We start from the raw sequence: 25,753 nt of genomic DNA, 5'->3' as shown, positions 1-25,753 counted from the left end.
TAATGGTGTGCGGGAGATTTTCTTTGGGTCCATTAGTACCAATTGAGCATCAACGCCACAGCCTACCTGAGTATTGCTGCTGACCATGTCCATCCCTTTATGAGCACAGTGTCTCCATCTTCTGATGGCTACTTCCAGCAGGATAACGCAGCACGTCATAAAGCTCAATCATCTCAGACTGCTGAACATGACGATGAGTTCACTGTACTCAAATGGCCTCCACAGTCCCCAGAGCTCAATCCAATAGAGCAGCTTTGGGATGTGGTGGAACGGGAGATTGGCATCATGGATGTGCAGCCGACAAATCTGCAGCAACTGTGTGATGCTATCATGGAGCAAAATCTCTGAGGAATATTTCCAGTAGCTTGTTGAATCTCTGTCATGAAGGATTAAGGCAGTTCTGACCCGGTACTAGTGAGGTGTACTAGTGGCCGGTGAATGTGTGTGTATATGTACATCATCTTAATACATATTCAGATTAGTTTGTGTAATAATACTAAACCATGAGCAATATCGGTTCAGAATACAGTAAAGCGATTGCAATTAGCAGAAGATGAATCTCCAGAGGAATACAGCGCCGCGGATGACAGACGACAGCAGAAGATGAATAATGCTGAAGGGAGTCGCAGGACAGAGACGGTGAGCTGCTGGAGATATCTGACAGTCCCAGGCATTGTGACATTAATCCACAGACACACTGAGGAGTGCAGCGCGTCTCCAGTTTCAGATTGATTCTGCTGGATATTCTGGGATTATGAGACGCAGCCGCTCAGTCTAGACGACGCTCCTCTTCTGAGACAGCAGCGGTGATTAAAGCAGATCATGATGAAAGTGTGTGTTACTGCTCCTACAGTTTCCTTCTGTCCTCTGCTCTTCACAGGAGTGTGTTCAGGAGTTGTTTAGCCGTCATTTGTCAGTGTGCTTCTGAAATATGGCAGCATCTGTGCTGATGTAAGTGAAGGATCATCAAGGGGTTGCAGTGCGTTAAAGGATTTTAAATGCAAAGAACCGCCTGACACTGAAGCTAATCATTTAACACAGCAAGCGGCTGATTGTGGAACTCTTTATAATGGTCATTTGCTGAGCTATAGAGTTGTGTTATAATCTTAACATGTTCAGTCTCTTGTTGAATCAGCAGACAGGAAGGAAGCGCATGAGAGAGAGCATGTGTGTGCGCGCGTGTAAATATCTAATAGCTCATAGAAACATACATTAGCTACCTTTGACCTATATTTTAGAGTATATAGTGAGACCCTGGTGAAGCACATGTTGGTGTTGGTGAGATCACACAGAGTCGACTTCATCAGCAAGCGCTGCACAATACTGGAAAAATACCAGATATTCATTCATTCATTCATTTAACTTTAGCTTAGTCTCTATTTCAGAGGTCGCCACAGCAGAATGAACCGCCACTAATTCCAGCATATGTTTTACGCAGCAGATGCCCTTCCAGCCGCAACCCAGTACTGGGAAACACCCAATCACACTCATTCACACACACACTCATACACTAGTGCCAGTGTAGTTGATCAGTTCCCCTATAGTGCATGTGTTTGGACTGTGGGGGAAACCGGAGCACCCGGAGGAAACCCACGCCAACACGGGGAGAACATGCAAACTCCACACAGAAACACCAACTGACCCAGCCAGGACTCGAACCAGCGACTACACTATTAATGGGTTCATTCCGCTGTGGCGTCCCCGCATTAATAAAGGCACTAAGCCGACAAGAAAATGAATGAATGAATGACACTGAATGAGAGAGATCCTGAGCAGATATTCTGGCTCTGACTCAATATGATGAAGTGTAATTGATCACGCATGTCTGTGATGCGTTTATTAATATACTATTATTGTGATAATGGTAATTTTGTGTTGCCATGGTTACCACTCGAAGCTCATTTAATAGCTGTGATCAAACCTGACTGCGGTTACCTGTGCCTTAATGAGTTTCCTGCACACCGTCCAGCCAATCAGAATGAAGAGTTTGAAGAGAGCGTGGAATAAATGAGCAGCCGTCATCTCACAGACACTCAGACTCGACACCGAGCGTCTGCTTCAGTCTCCATCACTCAGATGTCAGGTCGCAAGCTCATATTCTCCTGTAAGCTGTTAATTACCCTCATTGTTCCTGTGCACTTTGACCTCTGCGGCGCTAAATGACATCCTGAAGCCTTTGTTGCTCTCTGTCAGACTCACAGCGCTTTAATAAGAGATGCAGACCACAGAAGAAGAGGAGGAGGAGGAGGAGGAGGAGGCACCTGCTGATGTCACACAGCAGAGATAATCTGCTCATCAAGGGAGAGTTGACACGAAATCACCACCCACTCATTATGTACCCTCCCTGCAGACATTCTGTCTAACACTAAAGAAGATATTTTGAAGAATGTTGGAAACCTGTAATCATTGACCATGTTCTTCAGGAGATCTTCTGTAGTGTTCAACAGAATATCCTGAAGGATTTAAACAAGCTCAACACCTGAGTGAATGAAGACAGAACTTACACAAACACTGAACCGTCCCTTTAAGAGGAGGAGCTGATGATGAAGAGGAGGAGCTGATGATGAAGAGGAGGAGCTGATGATGAAGAGGAGGAGCTGATGATGAATAGGAGGAGGAGCTGATGATGAAGAGGAGGAGCTGATAATGAAGGGGAGGAGCTGATGAGGAAGAAGAGCTGATGATGAAGAGGAGGAGCTGATGATGAAGAGGAGGAGCTGATAATGAAGAAGAGCTGATGATGAAGAGGAGGAGCTGATGATGAAGGGGAGGAGCTGATAATGAAGAAGAGCTGATGATGAAGAGGAGGAGCTGATGATGAAGGGGAGGAGCTGATAATGAAGAAGAGCTGATGATGAAGAGGAGCTGATGATGAAAAGGAGGAGCTGATGATGAAGGGGAGGAGCTGATGATGAAGAGGAACAGCTGAAGATGAAGAGGAGGAGGAGCTGATGATGAAAAGGAGGAGGAGCTGAAGAGGAGGAGGAGCTGACGATGAAATGGAGGAGCTGATGATGAAGAGGAGATACTGATGATGAAGAGGAGCAGCTGAAGATGAAGAGGAGGAGCTGATGATGAAGGGGAGGAGCTGATCATGAAGAGGAGGAGCTGATGATGAAGGGGAGGGGCTGATGGTGAAGGGGAGGATCTGATGATTAAAGGGAGGGGCTGATGATGAAGGGGAGGAGCTGATGATGAAGGGGAGGAGCTGATGATGAAGGGGAGGAGCTGATGATGAAGGGGAGGAGCTATGGCACCCTGAGGTTAGATGTTTTGTTATTGTGGGTCTCTGGGTTGTAAGTTCTCCTCTGTAAGGGGTGTTGTCTCCTGCTGATTGTGAGTGTTGTTGTCTCCTGCTGAGTGAGTGGTGTTGTACTCATGCTGGTTCTGTTTGCTCATTTATTTGAGTAATTTGGCATCTGTTAGGGCTCGTACACACCAAGCCGTGTTGTCACTTTGTCTCGACTCATGTTGGGTTTTGTCAGGACCAACAAGCTGCGCATGAACACCAAACAGACAAACACTGACTGAAACGAGAGTGTGTGTTCGGCTCCTGCGTGTCAGGCAGTGTCTGTTTTCTCAATCAAAATGGCCGATCATGACTTCTGACTTCTACTAATAACATTATACCATCAGGCTTTCACCGGGGAGAGTTTTAATTCTGACTTGCCGGAGCCTTTCCTCAGTGAACACTCTCCTGCTTTCTTCAAGTAAACACATTCTCCACATGCTGTATATTAGGGAGGTGTGTGATTCGGGACGCTCTGGTGTGTGTTTGTGATGTTCATTATGTTCCTGTGGCCGATGATGAGTCTGATCTGATCCAGAAACAGCCCAGAGCAGCCCAAGCTGAAGCCGGAGCTGGAGCCGGAGCCAGCAGTCCTGCAAAATGCATGAGCTCAGAGCCGCTACACACACACACACACACACACACACACACACACACGGGTGGAGCTGCACACATGCATGAGCGCTTGTTAGGGAGCTTTTGTCCTCGCAAATCCTGCATGGCCCCGGGCGAATGTACACACAGCTCTTTTGTTGGCCTGGCCGAGGTGTGTGTGTGTCCATGTGTGTATATGAGCGCTTTTTGTGTGTGATTGTGTGTGCGTGTGTGTGTGTGTGTGCTTTTTGTGTGTGTGCTTTTTGTGTGTGATTGTGTGTGCGTGTGTGTGTGTGCTTTATGTCCATGCATGTGTGTATCTGTTTCTGTGTTTGTGGGTGAGTGAGTGAAGGAGTGAGTCAGTGTGTGTGTGTGTGTGTGTGTGTGTGTCATAGTGTGTGTGTGTGCATATGTATGTGTATGTAAGTACGTTTGTGCATGATTGTGTGTGTGTGTGTGTTTGTGTGTGTGTGTTTAGGCCTATACCTGTTTGTAATATGTGTGTGCGTATGTGAATATGTATGTGTGTGTAATTGCATTTGTGTGTGTGTGATTACATTTGTCTGTGCTCTTGTTCTAGTGTGTGTGTGTAAATGTGAGTGTGTTCTTTGTGTGTGTGCGTGTGTCTGCATGATGTGTATCTGTATGCGTGAGTGTTTGACAGGTCTGACGAGATAATGTTAAGCGGGTCCTGTCCCACGAGTGTGTGTGTGTGTGTGTGTGTGTGTGTGTGTGTGTGTGTGTGTGTGTGTGTGTGTGTGTGTGTGTGTGCTGGATCTGGAGGTGTCAGGCTCTTAATGAACACACACTCCTGCAGATGACACAATGCTGTGACTCTGTGGATTAGCAGGTCATCCTGATCCTCCAAATCCCTAAACACACACACACACACACACACACAGACAGATCAGGAGTGTGTGAGAGACGCAGTGGTCAGACCACACATGAGCAGGACTCTACTGTTCAGTCACTGCTTCAGGCCTCTGGGCTGCTGATGTCTGTTCGTTAAGACACAACAGTTCCCACACTGAGGGGTTTCAGGGTAACCTGTGTTCACCGTGTGTGTGTGTGTGTGTGTGTGTGTGTGTGTGTGTGTGTGTGTGTGTGTGTGTGTGTGTGTGTGTGTGTGTGTGTGTGTGTGTGTGTGTGTGTGTGTGTGTGTGTGTGTGTGAGGACGGGGAGAACATGCAGACTCATATATAGAATTACTTCTTTGTAAAATAACAGTAGAAGTACCAGTAGATGTTTGTGAACACTGATCCAGGCTCTGTACATCACTCCAAACTATTATAAACGTCAATGAAAGTCACTTTTTCAATCTTTTCAACATGAAATGTTGTTGGAGGACAGATCCAGCTCCCATAATGCAGTTCAGAAGCAGAAATCAATGAAAACAAAAACACAAATCACAAGATATTGACGAGTGCTAGTTCCCTAACCTCTGTTATACATGTTTGTATGTGTTATTTTGATATATAATATGCTCAATATATTCACAGCAGGGAATGTTCTAAGGGTTGAAAATCACCTGAAATGCTGGCGGGGGCTGATGAACAAAATCTCATAGATATTTACACTAGATGTCGTCTACACTGTTGTTGCCTACTAGAAAGAATGCATCAATAGAGCCGCCATTTTGGTACAGGGTGGCAAACACATTCCTTTGAAATGAATCCAGAGCCAGAGATATACACACACACACACACACACACACACACACACACACACACATACATATATATATGTATGATCAGGAGTTTCCCGCTGGTCAGTATGCTAATATTTGTTTAAATGAGGAATATTATAGTTGTACATCACTTCTCTACAGTGATGGATCAGTGAGCGCATGAGCACTGCTGATATAGAGTGTGTGTTTGTGTGCATGGAGATGTATTATCACCCCTCTCTGTTACATTTGGTCTAATCTGTGTCCTGAAACATCTTCCCTGTGAAGTGTTCTGCCTTTGTGCTGTTTTCTGTGTTTGCTGGTTCCTACACCCGTACACAGCGCTGAAGTCCAGCATCTTCACTCTGGCTTTAGTCTTGACCAGTGCGGCTGAGTGACAGTTGTGTTAGGAGCCCTGTACAAATATGGCGGCGCTATTAACACATGCTCAGGGTCTGTATGTGATATCTAGTGTATATATCTATGACAAAATCTGGTGTGGAAAGAATGAAACACTCACTCAACTCTTCAAACCCTAGCCGGTTTTGTCCTAAATCATGTGTATGACTCTGACCGTGATCATGTGTTAAGTGAGCTGTTCTCCATGATCATGTCCTGATTGAGCTCTTCTCCACCCTGGAGCGTGTGGTTTGCATGTTCAGGCGTGCCGTGTGAAGAGTCGTGGCGATCCCGCCGTGTGTTTAACCATTAGCAGATATCAGGGAACGCTGCATTATCAGTGGAGATGACCCTTTGATCTGGCTGGAGATTAACCCGGAGCACTCGGAGACCTCCAGACCCTCACAGACCCATAAAAACACACAGGACAGGCCATTTAGAGCCAGGGGTGAAGGTCCACTGCGCACTGTCTGAGTGAAGCATCGCAGGCATGGAGAACCGCTGTCTGCTGACCACAGAGCTCTGGAATCCACAACATATAGTGATAGAGAGGAGAAACCGCAGAACATCACCCCAGAACATGAGCATTTAGGAAACTGTGTGTGTTTCTGAGTCTCTGTCCTGACTATAGCAGCTAATCATCCCCGGTGTTCCTCAGGGGTCAGTGTTTGGTCCTCCTCTGTTCTCCATTTATCTCCTTCCACTGCTATGCAGATTGTGTTATTAATAATATAACAGTCTACTGATCCTCAAAATAATAGTGATAATTTATAATATTAAATATTAATATTTAATATATTCATTCATTTCTCGTATTCAATAGTTTGTGCAGTGAGGTGACAGTATGCAGGACATTAATGAAGTGTTTTTCTTGTGTGGCCAATGTGAACATGAGCTATTTTAGTAAACAGTGTGTGTTTTTATGTCGCCACACTCTTATTATCATTAAGAATATGATATTAATATATTATCATCTGATATTAATATCAGCAGGGCTGCACGGTGGCGCAGTGGGTAGCACGTTCACCTCACAGCAAGAAGAACTGGTTCTTAACACACGATCACAGCAAGAAGGTCACTGGTTTGAGTCTTGGCTGGGTCAGTTGGTGTTTCTGTGTGGAGTTAGCATGTTCTCCCCGTGTTGGTGTGGGTTTCCTCTGGGTGCTCCGGTTTCCCCCACAGTCCAAACACATGCGCTATAGTGGGATTGGGTAAGACAAATTGTCCGTAGTGTAAGAGGGTGAATGTGTATGGATGTTTCCAAGTGATGGGTTGCAGTTGGAAGGGCATCCGCTGTGTGAAACATTAGCTGGATAAGTTGGCGGTTCATTCCTCTGTGGCAGCCCTTGATTAATAAAGGGACTAAGCTGAAAAGAAAATGAATGTATGAATATCAGCTAATCGTCGCTGGTGCTCCACGAGGTTCAGTGTTTGGTCCTCCTCTGTTCTCTGTATATAACGCCCGGATTGGTTTTCTTTATAGACACAAATCTTCCTTTAGGCACTCTTCAAAGCAGCATTTGGTCAAATGAACAGTATTACCAACTCTGGATTATGGAGATTTAATTTACAGATCAGCTTCAAACACTCTTCTTCACACAGTGGATGTTATTGAGCATGCTGCAGTGGGGTTTAGCTGCTGCGCTGTTTAATGCTCAGCACTGTCAGCTGTATTGAACTGGCCTTCTCTTCAATCACGTCCACAAACTCACTGGTTTCTGTTCATTTATCAAACTCTTATTGGGAAAACTCCACTATATTCACATCTTAGCATTCAGGAAACATGTCGAAATCTAGTAGTACTAGTAGTTTTATTAACCTTTGTATATCCAAACTTGCACTTCATTTGGTCGCTCCTCTTCTTAGTTTTCTGCTGCTGATGCCTGGAATCATCTACAGCAGACCCTGAAGCTCAACACTTTCATTCCTCTATCATCTTTAAAAGTCCATCCAGTCATTATTATAGTGGCTTTTCTCTCCTGGTTTATCTCCTACACTTTGGTCAGTTGGTGAAGTTTGTTCCTCCACTGTCCTGCTTGGTTTGGGTCTTGTGTTTCTGCATGGTGGATTTGCTCTTCAGTGTTTGGACTCTCAGCAGTGAAGATTAAAGCACACTGAACTGAACTGAACTGAACTGAACTGAACTGAACTGAACTGAACTGATCTTCAGCTCTGAACACGACTGACACAGCTTCAGTTCACTATAATCCTCTATGTGAAGCTGCTTTGGCACAGTCTACACTGTAAAAGCGTTAGAGAAATAAAGATTAATTGAATCATCAGTATCAGATCCCTGTGCTTGTGTTGAATTCTTCCTTGGTTTTATATGTTGTTATCTGCTTTTGTGCGTCTGTTATTGTATCGCGTCTCTGCTGCTTTATACTGGATCTGCTTTGTTGCCAGGTCATCATTGTAAGTGAGAACTGGTTCTCAGTTGACTTACCTGGTTAAATAAAGGTTATTGTAGGTATATTCAGTGCTATGCAGACTGTATAATTATCATCAGAGTTCTCTAAACTCCATCTGCAGGTGTTGATGTCTGTATAAAGCCGCTGCTTTCATGAACACAGCCTCATATCTGAACTTTAACACTGAAGGAGCCCTAAATAAGCAAAGCGTTTTCAGAAGTGAACTCATTCCACATGAGGATTTGCCGTCTTCATGTTGGCTTTAAGCATATTGCGCTGACTCTCTGCACATGAGCGGTGATTAAACAGATCGGCTGCAGAATGGCGGATATATTACGCCGCTTTCATGTACACCAGCGCCATCTTTGATGACTGCGTATTTACCCGGGCTGATCCCACCGATGTTTGTTTTAATTTCACGTTGCCCCCGCTGGGCTTACGCTTTACATGCGAGGAGGAAAATAGCATGGCTGAGCTCTGGGAAAGCAGGACGGCCTACAGATGCTTTGAGTTTGGGAGATTTCCCTGCAGTGGAGAGCGGAGCCGAGCGGCCGTATTTCCTGAGGATTAGAGCTCAGATGTGCCCCTGGAGGAGGTCTGATGCAGATCCGCTGGGAAACTGACCTGCCGCTGACCAGCAGAACCCCAGGATCAGAGGAGAATAAACTGAGGAGATCTGAAGATCAACACCGCAGATGAAGATGCAAAGGAGCTTCTCTACGCTTTATCTGTCCTGTACACCCAAACAATGATCGAGTTTCTGTCCTGTTTCCAGTGCAGATATCTGAACATACTGAAATCACGAAGCAATTTCTGCACAAGATAAACATATAGTGTTCAGAAATAATGAGTCAAATGAAGAGAGTTTCTCATTAAAACAAGCAGAATACTCTGACGATGGGGAAGAGGAATAATCCTGCCTTCACCTTAAAGTAATTCTGTACTCTTCCCCCAATCTCAGATTATTTTGCTTGTTTTAAGGAAAAACTCACTTCAATTTCACTCATTATTTCTCAAAACAGGGTGTCATGGTGGAGCAGTGGTCAGCACTGTCGCCTCACAACAAAAAGGTCACAGGTTTGAGTCTCGGCTGGGTCAGTGGGTTTTTCTGTGTGGAGTTTGCATGTTCTCCCCGTGTTGGTGTGGGTTTCCTCCGGGTGCTCCGGTTTCCCCCACAGTCCAAACACATGCGCTATAGGGGAACTGATCAACTACACTGGCACTAGTGTATGAGTGTGTGTGTGAATGAGTGTGTATGAGTGTTTGTGTGAAGTGTGTATTGAACAGCATCTCCATCTGCTGGCGGTAGTCAGAAATTACACAAGTCACACAGTTCCTGATTAATGTTTGTTTATAAATTAGTTATTTCAGGCACATCATTTGCATATTAACATTGGCGATACACTGACAGAACAGAAGAAATAAGAGATTAAATTATGCAGCAATATAACAAACATAAACCCAACCCCGTTCACAAGTAAACAACAGCTGCTGTCATCATAAAGTACCAAAAATATCCCGTTGATCTCATCATTTCACCCATATTTCACACTCTGAACAAAGGAGTTCTGATAAATTAAGTTGTTTGAGTTGAATTTAACCAAACAAATTAACGTTAGTAATGTTCAACTCAATCTGGTTGTTTAAATTCAGCCCGTTCAGAACCATTTAACTCCACTTACATCTGTTTTCCAGTGTGCTTAGATGAATCCCTTAAAGGGACAGCTCACCTAATATTGCAAATTCTGTCCTCTTCTCAAAGCTTTTTTACTCAAAAAAGAAGATATTCTGAAAAATGTAGGGCTGCAACTGACGATTATTTTAATAATCAATTAATCTGTCGATTATTTATTTGATTTATTGATGAATCGAATGACAAAAAAAAACTGAAAATCATTTTAAAAAAATGAATTTATTCAATAAAGCTCATCCCTGAGCTGTTATAATAATAATAATATTAATAAAATAAAAACTAACTTAGTTTTGTCCTGTTTTCAATCCAAATAAAAAATCTTACATCAGCATACACAACACACACTTGAAATAGCATTAGAAATTATGTTTTGTTTTCTGCGAAAAAACAGCTAAAATTAAGTGATTATTTACTTAAAACAAGCTAAATTATTCGCTTATGGGGTCAGAAAAATAATCTTAATGAGATGTAATCTCGGAAAGAGGTTTTAAGCATCACTTGCAGATTAAGTGAGTAAGTGATCGTGATAATAATGTTAGATGGGCATGGCCATGTTTACTTGCAGCCGCTCATTTGCCTCATTCATAAAAGCAGAACAGCAGGATTCAGCACTAAATTCACCAGTTACTCCCCAAATACATGCGAGTGTCTGGTGAACTTACAGAAGAATAGATTCCACTGTCACTCTGCATGTGCTGTTTCACTAGTGCCTGTGTGTATTTACATGTCTAAAACATAAAATAAGCATTGGGTGGTTAAAACACTGCATAACTGTGATGATTTGATGTGTCTTTCTCTGGCTCAGCGTCAGCCAACGTACCAAAGCTCAGTTTGACTTATTCAGTTGCCGCTCTAAGGGTAAACAAGCTAACGTTAACTTGACATGCTTGTCAAGCTATAAGTAAACTGCAGCACCAGGGACTTTACTGTCCTCACTTCAAAACATTTTGGTCATCCCTGTCTGTGAGGCGCTGAACTCTGCATCAGTGCGTGAGAGAGACAAGACATAGTTCACTCCGCTCCGCACTCATCTAGTGTTTAGTTAATAATCAAAAATCCGTGTCGCACGACACTACAAATCGATCATGAAATTCATTGCCAACGCTTTCAGTAATTGATTTTTATTGATTTAATCAATTCGTTGTTGCAGCCCCGGAAAAATGTTCCCAACATGTAACCGTTGACTGCCACAGTATTTGTTTTTCTAGAAGTCAATGACTTTCTAACATTCTTCTAAATATCTTCTTTAGAGTTCAACGGAAGACAGAAACTCATAAAGGTTTAAATCCACTCGAGGGAGAGTAAACAGACAGTAAATGATCATGTTTTGGTGAAATACCGCTTTAACTGCCTCCATTTTCAGTGCATATTTAATCATGTTGGATGTGTTTATCCCTGAACTTCCCTTATACATCATAAGCATATCTCATATTCATTCATCAAGTGTAGTGCAGTCCAGAAGACCCTCATCTCTAACCGTGAATCATCTGTTTTCCTTCACCAGAGTCTCATTTGCTGTCGAGTTTGGCCATCTCCTGCACGTATATCCCGATGCTCTCGTTGTCAAACAGCACGAAGTACACCGTCTTGATGGAGGAGGACATGGTGGTCACGAAGTAGCTGGAGATGGCCTTCAGGATGAGCTGAGCGGCCTTCTGCTTCGGGAAGCCGTTCCTGGAAAACACACACAACCAGAGAATGAAGCTCAGTGTGAGTCTAAAATGCCTAAAATGTGAACGCTCTGGTCTGATGTGAAGTGTGTTTAATACAGGAGGCTCATGTTTGCACATCCTGAAACATGCTTTTCTTGCTTTGAGTTTTTGTCTTGTTTCTAGTCCAGATATCTGAAACGTCTTCAATCGAGAAGCATTTCATAAACAAGCACAACATAGTCTCGTTTTCAGAAATAATGAGTCAAAATGAAGTGAGTTTGTTCTTAAAACAAGCTGAATAATATTATTTTATAGTGAAAACAAGAATATTTTGCTTGTTTTAAGGAAAATCTCACTTCTTGTTGACTCATTATTTCTGAAAACTTGAGTCTAGTCCAGGGGTGTCAAACTCAATTCCTGGAGGGCTGAAGCCCTGCACAGTTTAGTTCCAACCCTGCTTCAACACACGTACCTGTAGGTTTCAAACAAGCCTGAACGACTCAATTAGTTTGATCAGGTGTGTTTAATTAGGGTTGGAACTCAATTGTGCAGAGCTGCGGCCCTCCAGGAACTGAGTTTGACACCTGTGCTCTACAACATGCATCTTGATTTAAAATATATCTGGACAAAGCAGAGCAAAAAATCTAAATAAGAAAACAATTGTTTGCAGTGTTTTTATATTGAATGCTCATATGTGTCTGCTCACATTTACACACATCTCATCAATCTTAATAACTAGGTTATAGAATTATTTTTATTTGTTTGCAGCATTAAAACACAGTTTAACCCCTGAACTGTCGGCTCTGCTATTTGAAGATAGACATGAAAATGACGTGTTCAGCTTAAATGACTGACGATCTTCAACACTTCAGTGCACAGATTTAATCATGCTTTCATTTTAAAGACAACAGAGGACATGTGAAAAAGTTTTGTGCCTTTAAGTTTATGAAAATAATAAATCAATAAATGTATATTATAATATATTTCATACAATATGTATTTTATATAATCTGTTTAAATTAACAGAAAAGCTAAATATCTGAATCTGCATATCTCCAAGATGAAGTTGATCTCTCAAAAAATGAGCATTAGGTAAGACTGTGTTAGGGTGCAGTACCAGACATGACCACCAGGTCATAGTTTCCATTGGTGACCATAGAATAGCGCCCCCTGATGGTGTGTATGATTTGAGAAATAGGAACTCTTATTCATGCTTTTGACAGTCTTTGTGCACAGCCAATCCCTTTTAAGGATTAAATTTACAGTAAATGTAAAGTTTAGAGACAGTATGATGTGCTTCTACATTATTGTTGTGTGTCTATTAAGCCCCTGTTATTGACTATAATTAACAGTTAGGGTTAGGTTTAAGAGTAGGAAGCCTATCAGCTGTTCTGGACATCTTCAAACAGGAGTGATGTTCCAGGATCATCATAAACGTCAGTCCAGCATCTCATCCTACTTGACCTAATCCCCCTGCGTCCTGTGTTTATGTGGCTGTATCTGTACCTGCCGCTGCCGATGGAGGGGAACGCCACCGACCGCAGCTTCTGCTCGTCCGCCAGAGCCAGGCAGTTCTTGACGGTTTTCTCCAGCATCTCCTCACACTGGTCTGAGCCCCACGCCGGACTGTTGCAGTGGATCACGAACTTTGCCGGAAGACCAAACCCGGAGCTGATGGCGGCTACAGTAAGACACGGGTAAACACAGATCACACACACACAGTATATACACACTGAGGCTGTCCCCTAATCATCGACTAGTCCACCAGGACAGGCTCGGTCGGCTACGTTTTCATTAGTCGGTTTGTGACAGGAAAAAACTGCACAAGAAGTGTGTCAGTGAGTGTGTGTGTCCACCGAAGTGTTAGTTTACTCTGAGTGTGTGTTTACATTGAGTGCTTACAGCTGAGCAGCCCAAACACACACACACCCTCAGCGAGAGCTCTTTAGGAGATCTGAAACTCAGAGCCAGACTACACTACAGCGCTCAGCTCGCCAATCTGCAGCACACAAACCCTTCGGTGGACACGCACAGTCTGAGTTGAAGAGTAGAACGTGTAGACGGCCACGCCTGTTCTGCTGGAGTATTACAGAGCAGCTCTAATAATCCCACACACTGACTCATAGCTGAGAATGAATATATGCTGTAATGTGAACGTGTCGTCAGTGAGGAGCGTCAGTACCTCCTGCCACCTCCAGGGGGCCGTTGCTCTTGCGCAGCTCCAGAACAGCGTCTGACAGCTCTTTTCCTCCGATCTTCTCCAGAGCGCTGCCTACGACACACACACACACACACACACACACACACACACACACACACACACACACACACACACACACACACACACTGACTGGTGAAATGGAATTTAATTAGTCAAATACTCTGCTCTGAATGGTCACATGGCCATACTCTGTTTTGACTAGCCAGATGGCCATACTGTGCTCTGATTGGTCAGACTGAATTGCCATCTGACAGAATACACTGTATATGCATAAAACACACAAGCAGTCGTTTGTGATTGTCAGGAGCTCTTTAGATATCTGCTCTAGAAACAAGGCTAGCACTAGCACTAGCACACTGAATAATCTCCTTCAGTTTGACTGTGGTGATGTGTGTGGAGGCGGCGGCTACTTTACCTACTTCCCCACCCATGTAGAAGCTGGAGTTGGTGGGATGAACCACCGCTTCACTCTCTATGCTGGCGATATCAGCCTGAACAACCTGCAGCTACACAACAGAGAGAGAGAGAGAGAGAGAGAGAGAGAGAGAGAGAGAGAGAGAGAGAGAGAGAGAGAGAGAGAGAGAGAGAGACAGAGAGAGAGAGAGAGAGAGAGAGAGAGAGAGAGAGAGAGAGAGAGAGAGAGAGAGAGAGAGAGAGAGAGAGAGAGAGAGAGAGAGAGAGAGAGAGAGAGAGAGAGAGAGAGAGAGAGAGAGAGAGAGAGAGAGAGAGAGAGAGAGAGAGAGTTGGTATCAGCTGTTATTGATTTTTCCACAAATGTTAGGTCATATTTTAGAAAGAAAGAAGGTTTATTCCTGAAAATGTCACACGCACATGTCACACATAGATCTGTGTGTAGGAATGGTTAGTGCATGACACACATTATCCTAAAACTCATTCTGAATGTAAAACACCAGCAGAGTTCTGAAGCTTAACACTTAGAGAACCGCAGGCATCCAGTATAGTTTGGGCCTGGTTTCTCTCCTGGTTTCTCTCCTACATTTTGGTCAGTTGGTGAAGTTTGTTACTTCGCTGTCGCCACTGGCTTTTATAGTTCGGGACTTGTGTTTCTGCATGGTGGATTTGCTCTTCAGTGTTTGGACCCTCATAAGTGAAGATTAAACCACACTGAACTGAACTGAACTGAACTGAACTGAACTTCAGCTCTGAACACTGGACTGACACAGCTTCAGTTCACTATAATCTTCTATGTGAAGCTGCTTTGACACAGTCTACACTGTAAAAGCGCTAGAGAAATAAAGATGAACTGAATTAAATATAGTTTCTGATTTTCCTCTTTGGAAAATGCTGGAGAAGATCATTAGTGTTGTTTTTATTCCACTACACTGACTGTGATCGCTAAATCCACTGTTTGATAAGACGGACTACACGAGCTGGATTCACTGGTCGGATGCATTAGCAACCTTATACTGAGGACACCTGCTGGTTACAGGAGAGCAATGCAGGGAGAAAAGCAGACACTCAAAACAAACCGCTGTTTATCTTTTGCTGGTTTGGACACAGATATCGTTATCTGTCAGACTGCAGCCACGATTCTGTCATCTGAGACAATATTGGGAAATCCTCAAAGAGTCCTGAAATCCTGGGCTAAAATTGTTGATCTTTGATCATTGGCTGACAGTCGCTTGGTGCATGTTGTGATCAGATTTTCCCTCAGATGATGTTCTGGCTATGTTAGAAGATTTCAGACACTTTCCTTCATCATTAGCTGTGATGAGCGTCAATCCAAGAGCCAATAGGAGCGAGAATCTGATGATGCAACCCATGCGAGAATTAAAACGACCGCAGGGAAATGTCAGAACTGTTTTCTCTTCCTGGTTTCATTATTGACACTCGCTGTGTGCAGAATTGCTGCTACAGATTGTTTACAGATTGCAGGATAGTGAAAGTGTCACGTGTGGATGACGTCAAACTCAGGGAGCTCAAGACTTCAGCTGATGCTGATCTGGATGCAGATATTTGACTTCAAATCTCTCATTTTTGACACACAAAAGCATTACGGTCACATTATAAATGAAGGTTGAGCTGCTGGAGACACGGCTGCTGATGTAATGATGCTTCAATGGAGGCTCTTCAGAGGATCAAGGACATCATTAGAGAAGCAGAGAACATGATGGACAGTCATTAATGACCCAATATTCATTTTTCTATCCCTAAAACGGTGTGAATATTTCATCTACAACCAGACAGAAGAGAATCATTTATGTCATTTATATTATATCTACACAGCGCTCACACCTACAGCGACTGTAAGGTTAAAGTCAGCTCATATAAGCTGATCAGCTCAAGGGTTAACCAGGTTAGAGATTTCACTGTCATTGAGTTCAGCAGGGTACAGCAGGGTGCACACTTATGAGTGTGGAACAGAAGAGGTTTGGGACAATCTGCTTCCTTATTAACGCACCGCACTGTTGCTTAGTTACGACACCTGTCAATCATCTCATCCCCCACAGGTCTGTCATATTTAAAGGGTTAGTTCACCCAAAAATAAAGATTTACTCACTATTTACTCACCCTGAAGTGTTTCCAAACACTTGATGAGTTTCTTTTTTCTGCTGAACACCAACAGAAGATATTTAGAAAAAAGCTGCAAACCTGAACTATTGGCTTCCATAGTAGGAGAAACAAATACAGTGGAGGTCAATGGTTACAGGTTTACAGCATTATTCACAATATCTTATCTGTGGTGTTCATCAGAAGAAATAAACTCAAACAGGTTTGGAAATGAAGACTATTGTGTGTTGAAATAAACAGTTTTAATGATCTTTAAATGAGAGCTGAGGTCAGAAAAAATCTCAATCCAAACATCTTTCATAAGTTAAGTCTTGATTCTGAAGTATTCACGCTTTCAAGTAGATTTAAATAGATTCAGTATTCATGCACTAATCATCTCTCGCTATCTTACCTTGTTTGAGAAGCCATCAATGATGACGTACGCTTAACACACATCTAATTACAATTAACTTCTCCAGCACTGCTTGACGACTCGTTGAATCACATTTCAAGACTGCTGAGCATCAGTGAGGTTTGTCATTAATAAACATGTAGATGATTACACCTCTAACAGCTCGAGATATTACACAAGTTTAAGCAGGAGGTATTTCAGGAGGAGAGCAGCTGATCTGAGAGCAGTGTAATACAGGCAGCTCTACTGTACCTTCTGGCCCAGGAATAAGCTTTTGGAGGAGAGGACGGTGAATCCTCCGGCAGAAGCGCTCTGTCCACCGGACGCTTTAGCAGACTGCCTCTGTCAGAAACACAGCAGATATATCAGCATCATACAGTACTGTCCCCATCAGGCAGAGGTCGCCAACTTTGGTATAGCATCCGATCGCAGCGGCCACCCGAAACCCAGTCCATAGTACACTTAGCTTACTAACACCACAGTACAGTTACTAACCCAGTGTTATTCAAACACCTCACCCCTAACAACCTACTCCCCTCCCCACATCTGATTTGGGTTTCCTGGTGACGGGTTAGCACTAGTCAGTAGCAGTGGTTCAGTGGGCACCTTTCCTGTAGAGGGCTTCTGGCTGTGCAGTTTCCTGACAGCGGCTGTTTTGCTAGTTTTCCTGGATGGTGGAGCAGTGACGGCGGCCTCCAGCTTCCCTCGGCTCTCCCTCTTCTTGGCCAGCAGCTCTGGGTGGATGTTGGGTAGAACCCCCCCAGCGGAGATGGTGACGCCCCGCAGCAACTGCACACACAAACACAGACATCTGAAGAGGAAAACCTCAGTAAGAATAAGATCAAACTTTGGATATTTTCCATTTTTGGTCGCTACTGTGTGGCGTTTTATTCTAGGCTGCCACTTCCAGAAAAGAAAAATAATCAAGTCTGATCTATGATGTAGCTAATAAAACCATTCTTTGATTACCTTAAGTTTCTTGGTGTTGTTTTCTTATTCAAATTATAAATGATAGAACTAAGCAAATTAATCATTAGATAGTTAAGGCTGTACGCTTAGATCTGTTATTGCATCACACATGCACTCTGGCAAATCATATTAGCCCACCCAATATATATTTACTTCCTTTAATTCTTCTAGTTATCAGTGCAGGCTTGTTTATCTTATATTGGACATTTTGAAAACAAAAAAGGGCAAAAAAAAAAGGGCAAAAAAAAAATATATATATATATATATCATATATTTAGTGAGGACAGTGACATCATAATGCAGTGATATAGCATGCTCTTTAGCCACATTAAAACACTATTGATGTGTGTGGGTGAAATTGACCCGCATGATGGTGTTTAGGTATAGAGTGACCCCTGGTGGTTCTAGTGTTAAATGTCTGGCTTGTGGATCCAGTGTAGATGAGGTTGTTTCCCTCTGTGAATGAGATGATTGTGTACCTGGTGAAGCTCCTCATCATTGGCGATGGCTAGTAGAATGTGTCTGGGTGTGACGCGGCCCTTCTTGTTGTCTCTGGCTGCGTTTCCCGCCAGCTCCAGGATTTCAGCTGAAAGAGCCACAAATACAGAGATTCTCATGCGGTGATGATGAGTTATACACCATAAAGAGCAGATCACACCGGTCACACAGACAGACGCGGAGGATCAGCAGGTCACAGTGCAGGACTTCTCTGACATATGCGAAAGCACACACCGATTCAGCTTCATCAGCCTGAGAAAGTGACCCAACCTGATGCGGTGGCTTTAGGAGCCCTAAAGAGACAGTTCACTCAACCATGTCAATTCTGTCATCATTTGCTAATCCTCCACTCGTTCCAAACCGGTTTGAGTTTCTTTCTTCTGCTGAACACAAAGGAAAATACACTGAAGAGTGCTGGAAAACACAGCCAACAGCCTGCTATGGGGACACAACACTACATTGATATGAACAAATGAGCCAGTGCTGCAGTCTTCTACAACTACAGTGTATATTACACTCCAATACACCACCGTTTACTGTATTTATTAGTTCACTATAGTTAATACTACAGTTTGATGCAGCATTCATTATCAAACATTATGATACACTTTACTACAGTACGGTCCAAAAGCACAGCAATATTTACTGTAGTTACTGTTATTGATTTACTGTAATTGACTTTTAATTATTATGTTTTCTTGTGTTCAATTATAATTAGTTTAAATTACATTTTGAATCCATTGGTAAAGATCCGTTTCTGTTTGTGTGCACGTGTGAGAGTGTGCATCTGTGTGTGTGTGTGTGTGTCTCTTACCAGTCAGGTACTCCAGCACCGCAGCCATGTAGACCGGAGCGCCCACACTGATCCTGTATTTGGGAAGGCCTCTCCTGAAGAAGCGCAGCATGCGGCCCACGGGGAAGATCACTCCAGCACGGGCCGAGCGAGAGCCCCTACTGACCTTCTTCTTCCCTCCACGACTGGACATCCTGAGGCTCTACACACACCACAGTCAGTACACACACACACACACACACACACACACACACACACACACTATGATCACCAGTGCTTGATTATAGGCACAGTTCACACACAAATGAACATTTACTCAGCATTTACTGTAAAGCACATGCGTTTCTTTCTCCTGTTGAACATAAAGGAGGATGCACTGTAGAATATCCATACATTAGCAGATTTCCATATTCTGATATTCATGTTTTCTTTTTCCCAGTTTATTGCTGTTGAATGTCATTATGGGATCTTGATGTTTCTTCCAGCCATTTTTAACCTTGATAAGTGTGTAAGAGTGTGTGTTCAGCATGTGTGTAATAGTGTACAGCGCTGTATAGTGTGTGTTAGTGTTGAATATTACTCTACAGACACCCTGTAATAAACTGCAGCACATGTACTGCTATTGTCCACACCTATTCCTCTACAGATTATTCATTATACATTATAGTATTATTTCAGAATCTTTAAACATCAGTAAAAGTCCTTTTGTTAAACTGTAGAGTTGAATTTTCAACATCAGAAGTGGACAGAGCAGAGATCAACATCCCATAATGCAGTTCACAACTCAATATAATCAATACAACCATTAACATGTATTTTCACAGTGTATTCTGTATAGAAAGCTGGAAACCTGGGAGCATTCACTTTATACTATTAGTTTTTTCTACTATGGAAGTCAATGGTTCAGGTTTTCAACATTCTTTAAAACATCTTCTATAGTGTTCAGAAGAAAGAGACTGGTAAAGGTTTATAGCCACTTGAGCAAGAGTAATTGTTCCTTTCTGCGTGAATATTCCCAATAAAAACGCAAAAACACTGAAAACCCGCATTAATAATGATAATAAACACATAAAAGAACTATATAATACATTTAAGTCTAGGGCAGTAATCTTTGTATTACTTGTAACTTTGTAGAGTCATTTTAAAGAGCTCTCCAACCCTTCATTCATCGCCTTGTTTAGCCGCGGTTTGCTGCTGTAAATAAACCCGCACGACACAAACTGACGACACAGCCGCGCGTCTCGGTCAGCGATGCATTAAGAGACGTTATGTCTGGGTAATTATGTTGTTTATTATAATATTTTTCGAGTCTAAATGCAGAACTTCCTGAAAGCGAAAGTGCAGTCGCGAACGCGTGCGTCAGTGGTCGGCTACGCGCGCGTCAGATAAAGTAAAAGCAGAAGCGGAGGTGATTGATTGACAGCTGGAGTCTTACAGAGAAGCTCAGTCCACTGCTGCGACACACACCGGACAGATGACCGCGACTGATGACCGATACTCCACCGTCCACTGATCAGAGTGCGCTCATCTGACAGCACAGCACAGGCCGCTCCCGAGAAACAGACGAGTGCGCGCATGAGGCTCGTGCTCGGATGCGCGCGCCGCTGAGCTGTCCTGATGATGTCGTTTCAGCAGCTCTGATTTTCCATCCACTATTCTTTATTATTTTATTATCGCAAAAATATGAAAGTGAATATGAAGATGTGCATTAAAAATGCGCACAACTTTTAACTTGTTCAAACAACTTAATTAAAACGAGCTGGAACAACATAATTCTTGAGATTTCAATGGGATAACTTTTTTTGTTTGATCCACATAAATGTGTTAAAAGTGTTAAGTTAACTCAATCAGTTTGTGTAGGGACAATGTGAATGAAGTGTGTGGAACCCTGCATTTTTACAGTGAATAAATAATATTAAAATAAATGATTTTCCTGTCCATTCTTTATTTAAAACATGAAAAAATGTTTTGTCTTATTTATTACTGTATTACTAGTGCACCCTTACAAAAATAACTGCAGTAAACTAAAGTAAAGCTGCAGGACAACAGCAGTATATAGAAGTGTGACTGCAGTAATAAAGTACAATTGCAAAACTGCAACACAGTGAAGAATAAACACAGTTCAGATACAGTACAATAAAGTTCAACAGCAGTATAAGATGCAGTAAACACAAGTAAACTCAGTCTGCACATGTGCTGCTGTAGTCTATCATGCCAATGCAGTGGTATAGCTGTCCTGCACTTGTGTTCAGGCTTAGGCTTGTTCTTCAACATCTTCCAGCAATATTTAGTCTTTTTTGTTTTTTGGATTCATTTAATTTTCTAATTAGAAATATAGAAGTTTATCTACAAAAAATAATAATTAAAAGTATTTTTGTAAAGGCAGTTGCAGTGGATATCAGTCAGACGATGCTAACTTTACTGTGATTCCAGCAAATACACATCACAATTCATTCAAGATGCTCTTCAGATCATACTCACTTCTTGAGGTTCGGCTGATCACAGAGAGCTTGAACAGATCCGATCCTCCAGTTTCTGTCTTGTGGGAATGAAACACACATTAACACTGATAATATATGGTTAAGGAGATGTGGGGATGTGCTGCTGCTCCTGTTGTAGGTGAATGAGTGAATGAATGTAAAGCTCAGGTGGAGACTTTACTGAGTGTCTGTGATTAATCAGACGTCTGAGAGCTGCTGTTCTGCTGATTAGATCAGGACAAGTGAAACTGCGGAGAGAAAACAGAGAGAAAAATCTGTTTACTGTTTATTACATTTACATCCTCTGTGTTCGGCTTATGCCTGTCATTAGCCAGTATTGAGCAACGAGACTAGATATTCTTCAAGACACTAGTGTTCAGCTTACAGTGACATGTAAAGGCTTCACTAGGGTAATTAGGGTAAAGTTAGGGTAATTAGGCAAGTCATTGTATAACAGTGGTTTGTTCTGGAGACAATCCAACACTAATATTGCTGAAGGGGTGAATAATATTGAGCTTAACATGACTTTAACACTATTAAAAACTGCTGTTATTCTAGCCAAAATAAAACAAATAGTTTATATAAATATAACATATTATACATTTAATATTGATAAGAGATAATTATGACATGAATCATGATAGTTACAGTATGCTATTTAATAACAAAGAGTTGTACTAAATACATAAAGTATTACTAATGAGAATATTTAATAAAAGTTGTTTATCATTCTTTTTGTTTACTTCTCGTCTGTACATTAATGCTGTGATTTAGGAGAAAACGAAATACTGTAATACTGCAGTATAATACAGTTTACTATAATATGGGTTAAAAACACTATGAATTACCATAGTATTTTTTAATGGGGGGTAAAGTCTTTCGGTAATCATCATTGTTTGGCTAAATGTAGTCTGCAGCACGTCTAGCAAATAATTTCTTTGTGATTTCCATAATCGAAAATGATGCTGACTTTGCACTGCCATCTACTGCGAGTATACTCAAACCACTGGTAGTTCCATACTGCCATCATTCATAGTGTTCTCTTAATCAACTAGTAGTTCTCTAAGTTTATCTAGTGTTATACAGCAAGTGTGCTTAAGCAATAAAAAAGAAGCTCACTAATGACCTTATTCTTATTGAGGACAGAGTGTATGATTTGGCATTTAGACAAAGAGAAAGATGCATCTCAGCTGTGTGCTTTTACCATGTTTCACACTGCTTTTATTTACCTGATTTCTAGAACTGTCCTTCGCCACACTCAAACCCTGTTTCGCCCCCAAAGTCTGATGCTGTTCTTAGCAAACTGACCACTCCAGAAAAGCCCTCCATCACAGAGGTAAGCATTCAGTAGAGATGTGAAAAGGAACAGAAGTTGTCTCTGACATCATACCGCCCTGTAGCGTTCGCTTCACACACTGCAGTTAGCTGTATACCATTGCGCATATTAGCGGATTCTCAAACATATTCCAGCACGGATTCACAAAAAGCCTGTTGGGTCTGCTGGTTATGCTGAAGTATTTGTGCAGGTATAGTATCGGGAGAGTCTGAGCACACCTGATCAGTGGTTCTGTGCAGCAGCCAGTGAATAGAGAGAGACATGCTAAAGGAGGATTCTGTTATAGTCAAGAGGAAAACATTTTCATTTATCAACACATTAACACAAATAATGATGAGTCATTTATTTCAGGCAAGTTCAGAGAGACGTGTAGACACCATTTAACAACACCACACATCTGAATACACTTGATTTATTGATGGTCTGAACACATCAGATAGAGACACATGATCAGTGTAGGATACAGGACACACTGTTTACTGTTCATCTTCTTGTATACTTTTTAAAATGTATAACAAAAACATTCAATCGATCTATCACTCGTCTTTTTCTTCTTATGCCTCATTCTTCAGTTGTTTTATCACACTGTTCTCCTGACATTTGTCATATGCTGCTTTGTACTCATCAAAATGGTTTTTGACCTCTCTCACAGCGTTGTCCACCTTATCATGGCCAATCCGTGCTATAATTACCTGAACAATCAAATCAATCACAAAGAAAAGCACAAAAATCACAACCGCTGCACCCGCACATATGGATTCTTCTCTATAGTGCCTTTTCAGGTCTGTCAGAAAGGCTCCTTTTTTAATTTGTGCAATAACCGAAATAGTGGAGAGAACGGCTGCAGCAGCAAAGACAGTATGAGCGATAGCCGAGGCTCGTTTATTCTCAGGAGCAGTCATGTTTTCAGCTTGTACAGTGTTGGTTTCAGCTTCTCCACTTCTGCTTGGATCTCACAGACGTGTTCAGTTATCAGCTCACAGTTCTCCTTCACTGTGTCTTCCTCATTCAGGGGATCCTGACATGTGTGGATGAGCTTATTTCTTCTGTATTTCCAGGGCAGAGGAGATCACTCAGAGATGTCTTGCTTTATATCAGATTCTAGAGACAAAGAGAGAAAGAGACAGACACTTGTTCAGTGATTTCAAAAGCACAGAAAATACTGAGAGAAAATTTGATAAATTCTGATCATTAATTTTATAATAAACTCATTAATCTGAGGTATAAAGTTATTCTATTTTAAGATTACTGTAAATCTTCACATATTCATTTCTTCTATATGCATGCATTTGAAATATTGACGTTATTTTTCATGCAGCTTGAAATCAAGACACACTCCAGATCACTTTTACCAGCCTTTGAAATGTTTTTGTAGCCTTCTCCTTACCTGTGTCTTTCTACAACTTTATTCTTTATTTATAACTTTATTTTGAAAGCAGGGTGTAACATGAGTCCTAATTCTGCCCTGACTCCTTCAATAATGAAATGTCTCTTTCTCCTTTGATTGAGGTGTCACAGAAGCAGAGTTATAGTGCTATCATAACTGTACTGTACACACGGACCAATCCTATCACCAACTGAACACACACTGTACTTCTGTATAAACACACTGCAGTATGCATAATGTGTTGGCAGTGAATGACATCAGATAGTCTTTAGAAAAAATCCAATATAACAAATAGTGCATCACTGCTGAAGCATTTCTTTCACTCCAACTTTTTTTAGGAAAAGGCAGATTTTACAACTCCACTAGGGTAAACAGTTGAGTAAACCATCCTAAACCCATTCTGAGTTTCTTTTACCTAGATCATTGAATCTGAATACACCATTAGCATCTTGCTTTAAGGTCTGGGACATACCAAGTAGATGACGAACAACTAGCGTCGACAAAACCCAACTGTGGTGTCGCCCCATGTCTGGATTTGTATGGGCAAAAAGCTGCCCATAAACCGGACCAGACAAGAGCGGTCTGAGCCGAGAGAAATCACAGCCGGCCTCTTTATCTTCCCTTTTCACTTAAAGTATGAACTCGCTCAGAGATGAATCTCTTCAGTTTCTGATCTTGCGCTCTGATTCGCTGCTGAAATATTCTGTCATTGCATGGTGTAAGACAGAAAATGAAAATTGGATATTGTTCCAAGCTGATATGTCTAAAACTATACTTTAATAATCAAGAAACTCTGCTGCTGTATGTACCGCAGCTGCACCAGGGGGAATTAGAGCCTTTTTTTAGACATGCTGTCTATGTTTGGATAGAGAAACAAAACATTTTTTAGCGTGATGACGTCAGCTTGTACCACTGGGTCAGAGAAAACTCAAGTTAAATCCACAGTCTGGATCTCTCTAAATGCAGTAATACATGTGTGGGGTGCACCTGCTTACCTGTGCTTCTCGTGGAGAGCTGAAGATGGTCAGAGCTGCTTCTGCTGTCTCCTGGAGGAGCTGAAAGGGTCTCTGAAAGCATTCCTGAAGTACAGGAGCTTTATTGACTAAAGCCACACCTGTAGAGCGCTTATAGCCTAACATGACAATCAAACAGTACAGTATAGGGGACAGCCTTCTGGGGTTTGCATGCCACATGTACTGTACACAGACAGGCATTAACTTGTTTCACTGATCTATAAATATAGTGTTGGATGAAAGCAGGTGTATGCTGACTTCAAGGAACCTCATTATCGGCTCAATACAAATCTCCTAGAGTTAAACAGTGGACCTGGACTATCCATTCAGCTGATTTCTCGTAGTAGCAGGGTCACACTCAGCTTAACATAATTAATATACTTAAAAATACGCCGACTGCATATGATCCTTGCATAATGATCAATGCAAACT

The 25,753-nt window shown here is 42.1% G+C and overlaps 2 protein-coding genes across 9 annotated transcripts in view; both read right to left on the bottom strand.

Moving 5' to 3' along the window:
* Positions 1-25,753, bottom strand: part of sec24a (SEC24 homolog A, COPII coat complex component) — a 113,345-nt gene that overhangs the window by 19,827 nt on the left and 67,765 nt on the right. The gene's annotated exons all lie outside the window — the stretch shown is intronic.
* On the bottom strand, positions 9,690-21,738 carry macroh2a1 (macroH2A.1 histone). 8 transcript variants are annotated; one of them, XR_015519678.1, is made up of 9 exons: positions 20,226-20,466; positions 19,127-19,307; positions 18,294-18,400; positions 17,452-17,634; positions 17,098-17,187; positions 14,139-14,428; positions 13,884-14,083; positions 13,208-13,382; positions 9,690-11,723 (listed from the first exon to the last, which is right to left on the bottom strand). XR_015519678.1 is itself a non-coding variant. In XM_087300243.1 (9 exons), the coding sequence occupies exons 2-9, from the start codon at positions 19,296-19,298 to the stop codon at positions 11,558-11,560; spliced, it is 1,074 nt and encodes a 357-aa protein (XP_087156369.1). In that variant the 5' UTR covers positions 19,299-19,366; positions 21,546-21,738; the 3' UTR covers positions 9,690-11,557. The 8 variants fall into 8 exon arrangements, 7 of the variants coding, with proteins under 7 accessions (XP_087156369.1, XP_087156367.1, XP_087156372.1 ...); XM_087300243.1 differs by lacking the exon at positions 20,226-20,466 and adding an exon at positions 21,546-21,738 and having other exon boundaries at positions 13,884-13,973; positions 14,338-14,428; positions 19,127-19,366; XM_087300241.1 differs by lacking the exon at positions 20,226-20,466 and adding an exon at positions 21,587-21,738 and having other exon boundaries at positions 13,884-13,973; positions 14,338-14,428.

This window comes from Danio rerio, chromosome 21 (assembly GCF_052040795.2).
Source record: "Danio rerio strain M-AB ecotype USA chromosome 21, GRCz13ab, whole genome shotgun sequence".
Classification (NCBI taxonomy): Eukaryota; Metazoa; Chordata; class Actinopteri; order Cypriniformes; family Danionidae; genus Danio; species Danio rerio.
Note: the sequence above shows the minus strand (reverse complement) of the source record. Positions and strands in the feature narration are given on the sequence as shown.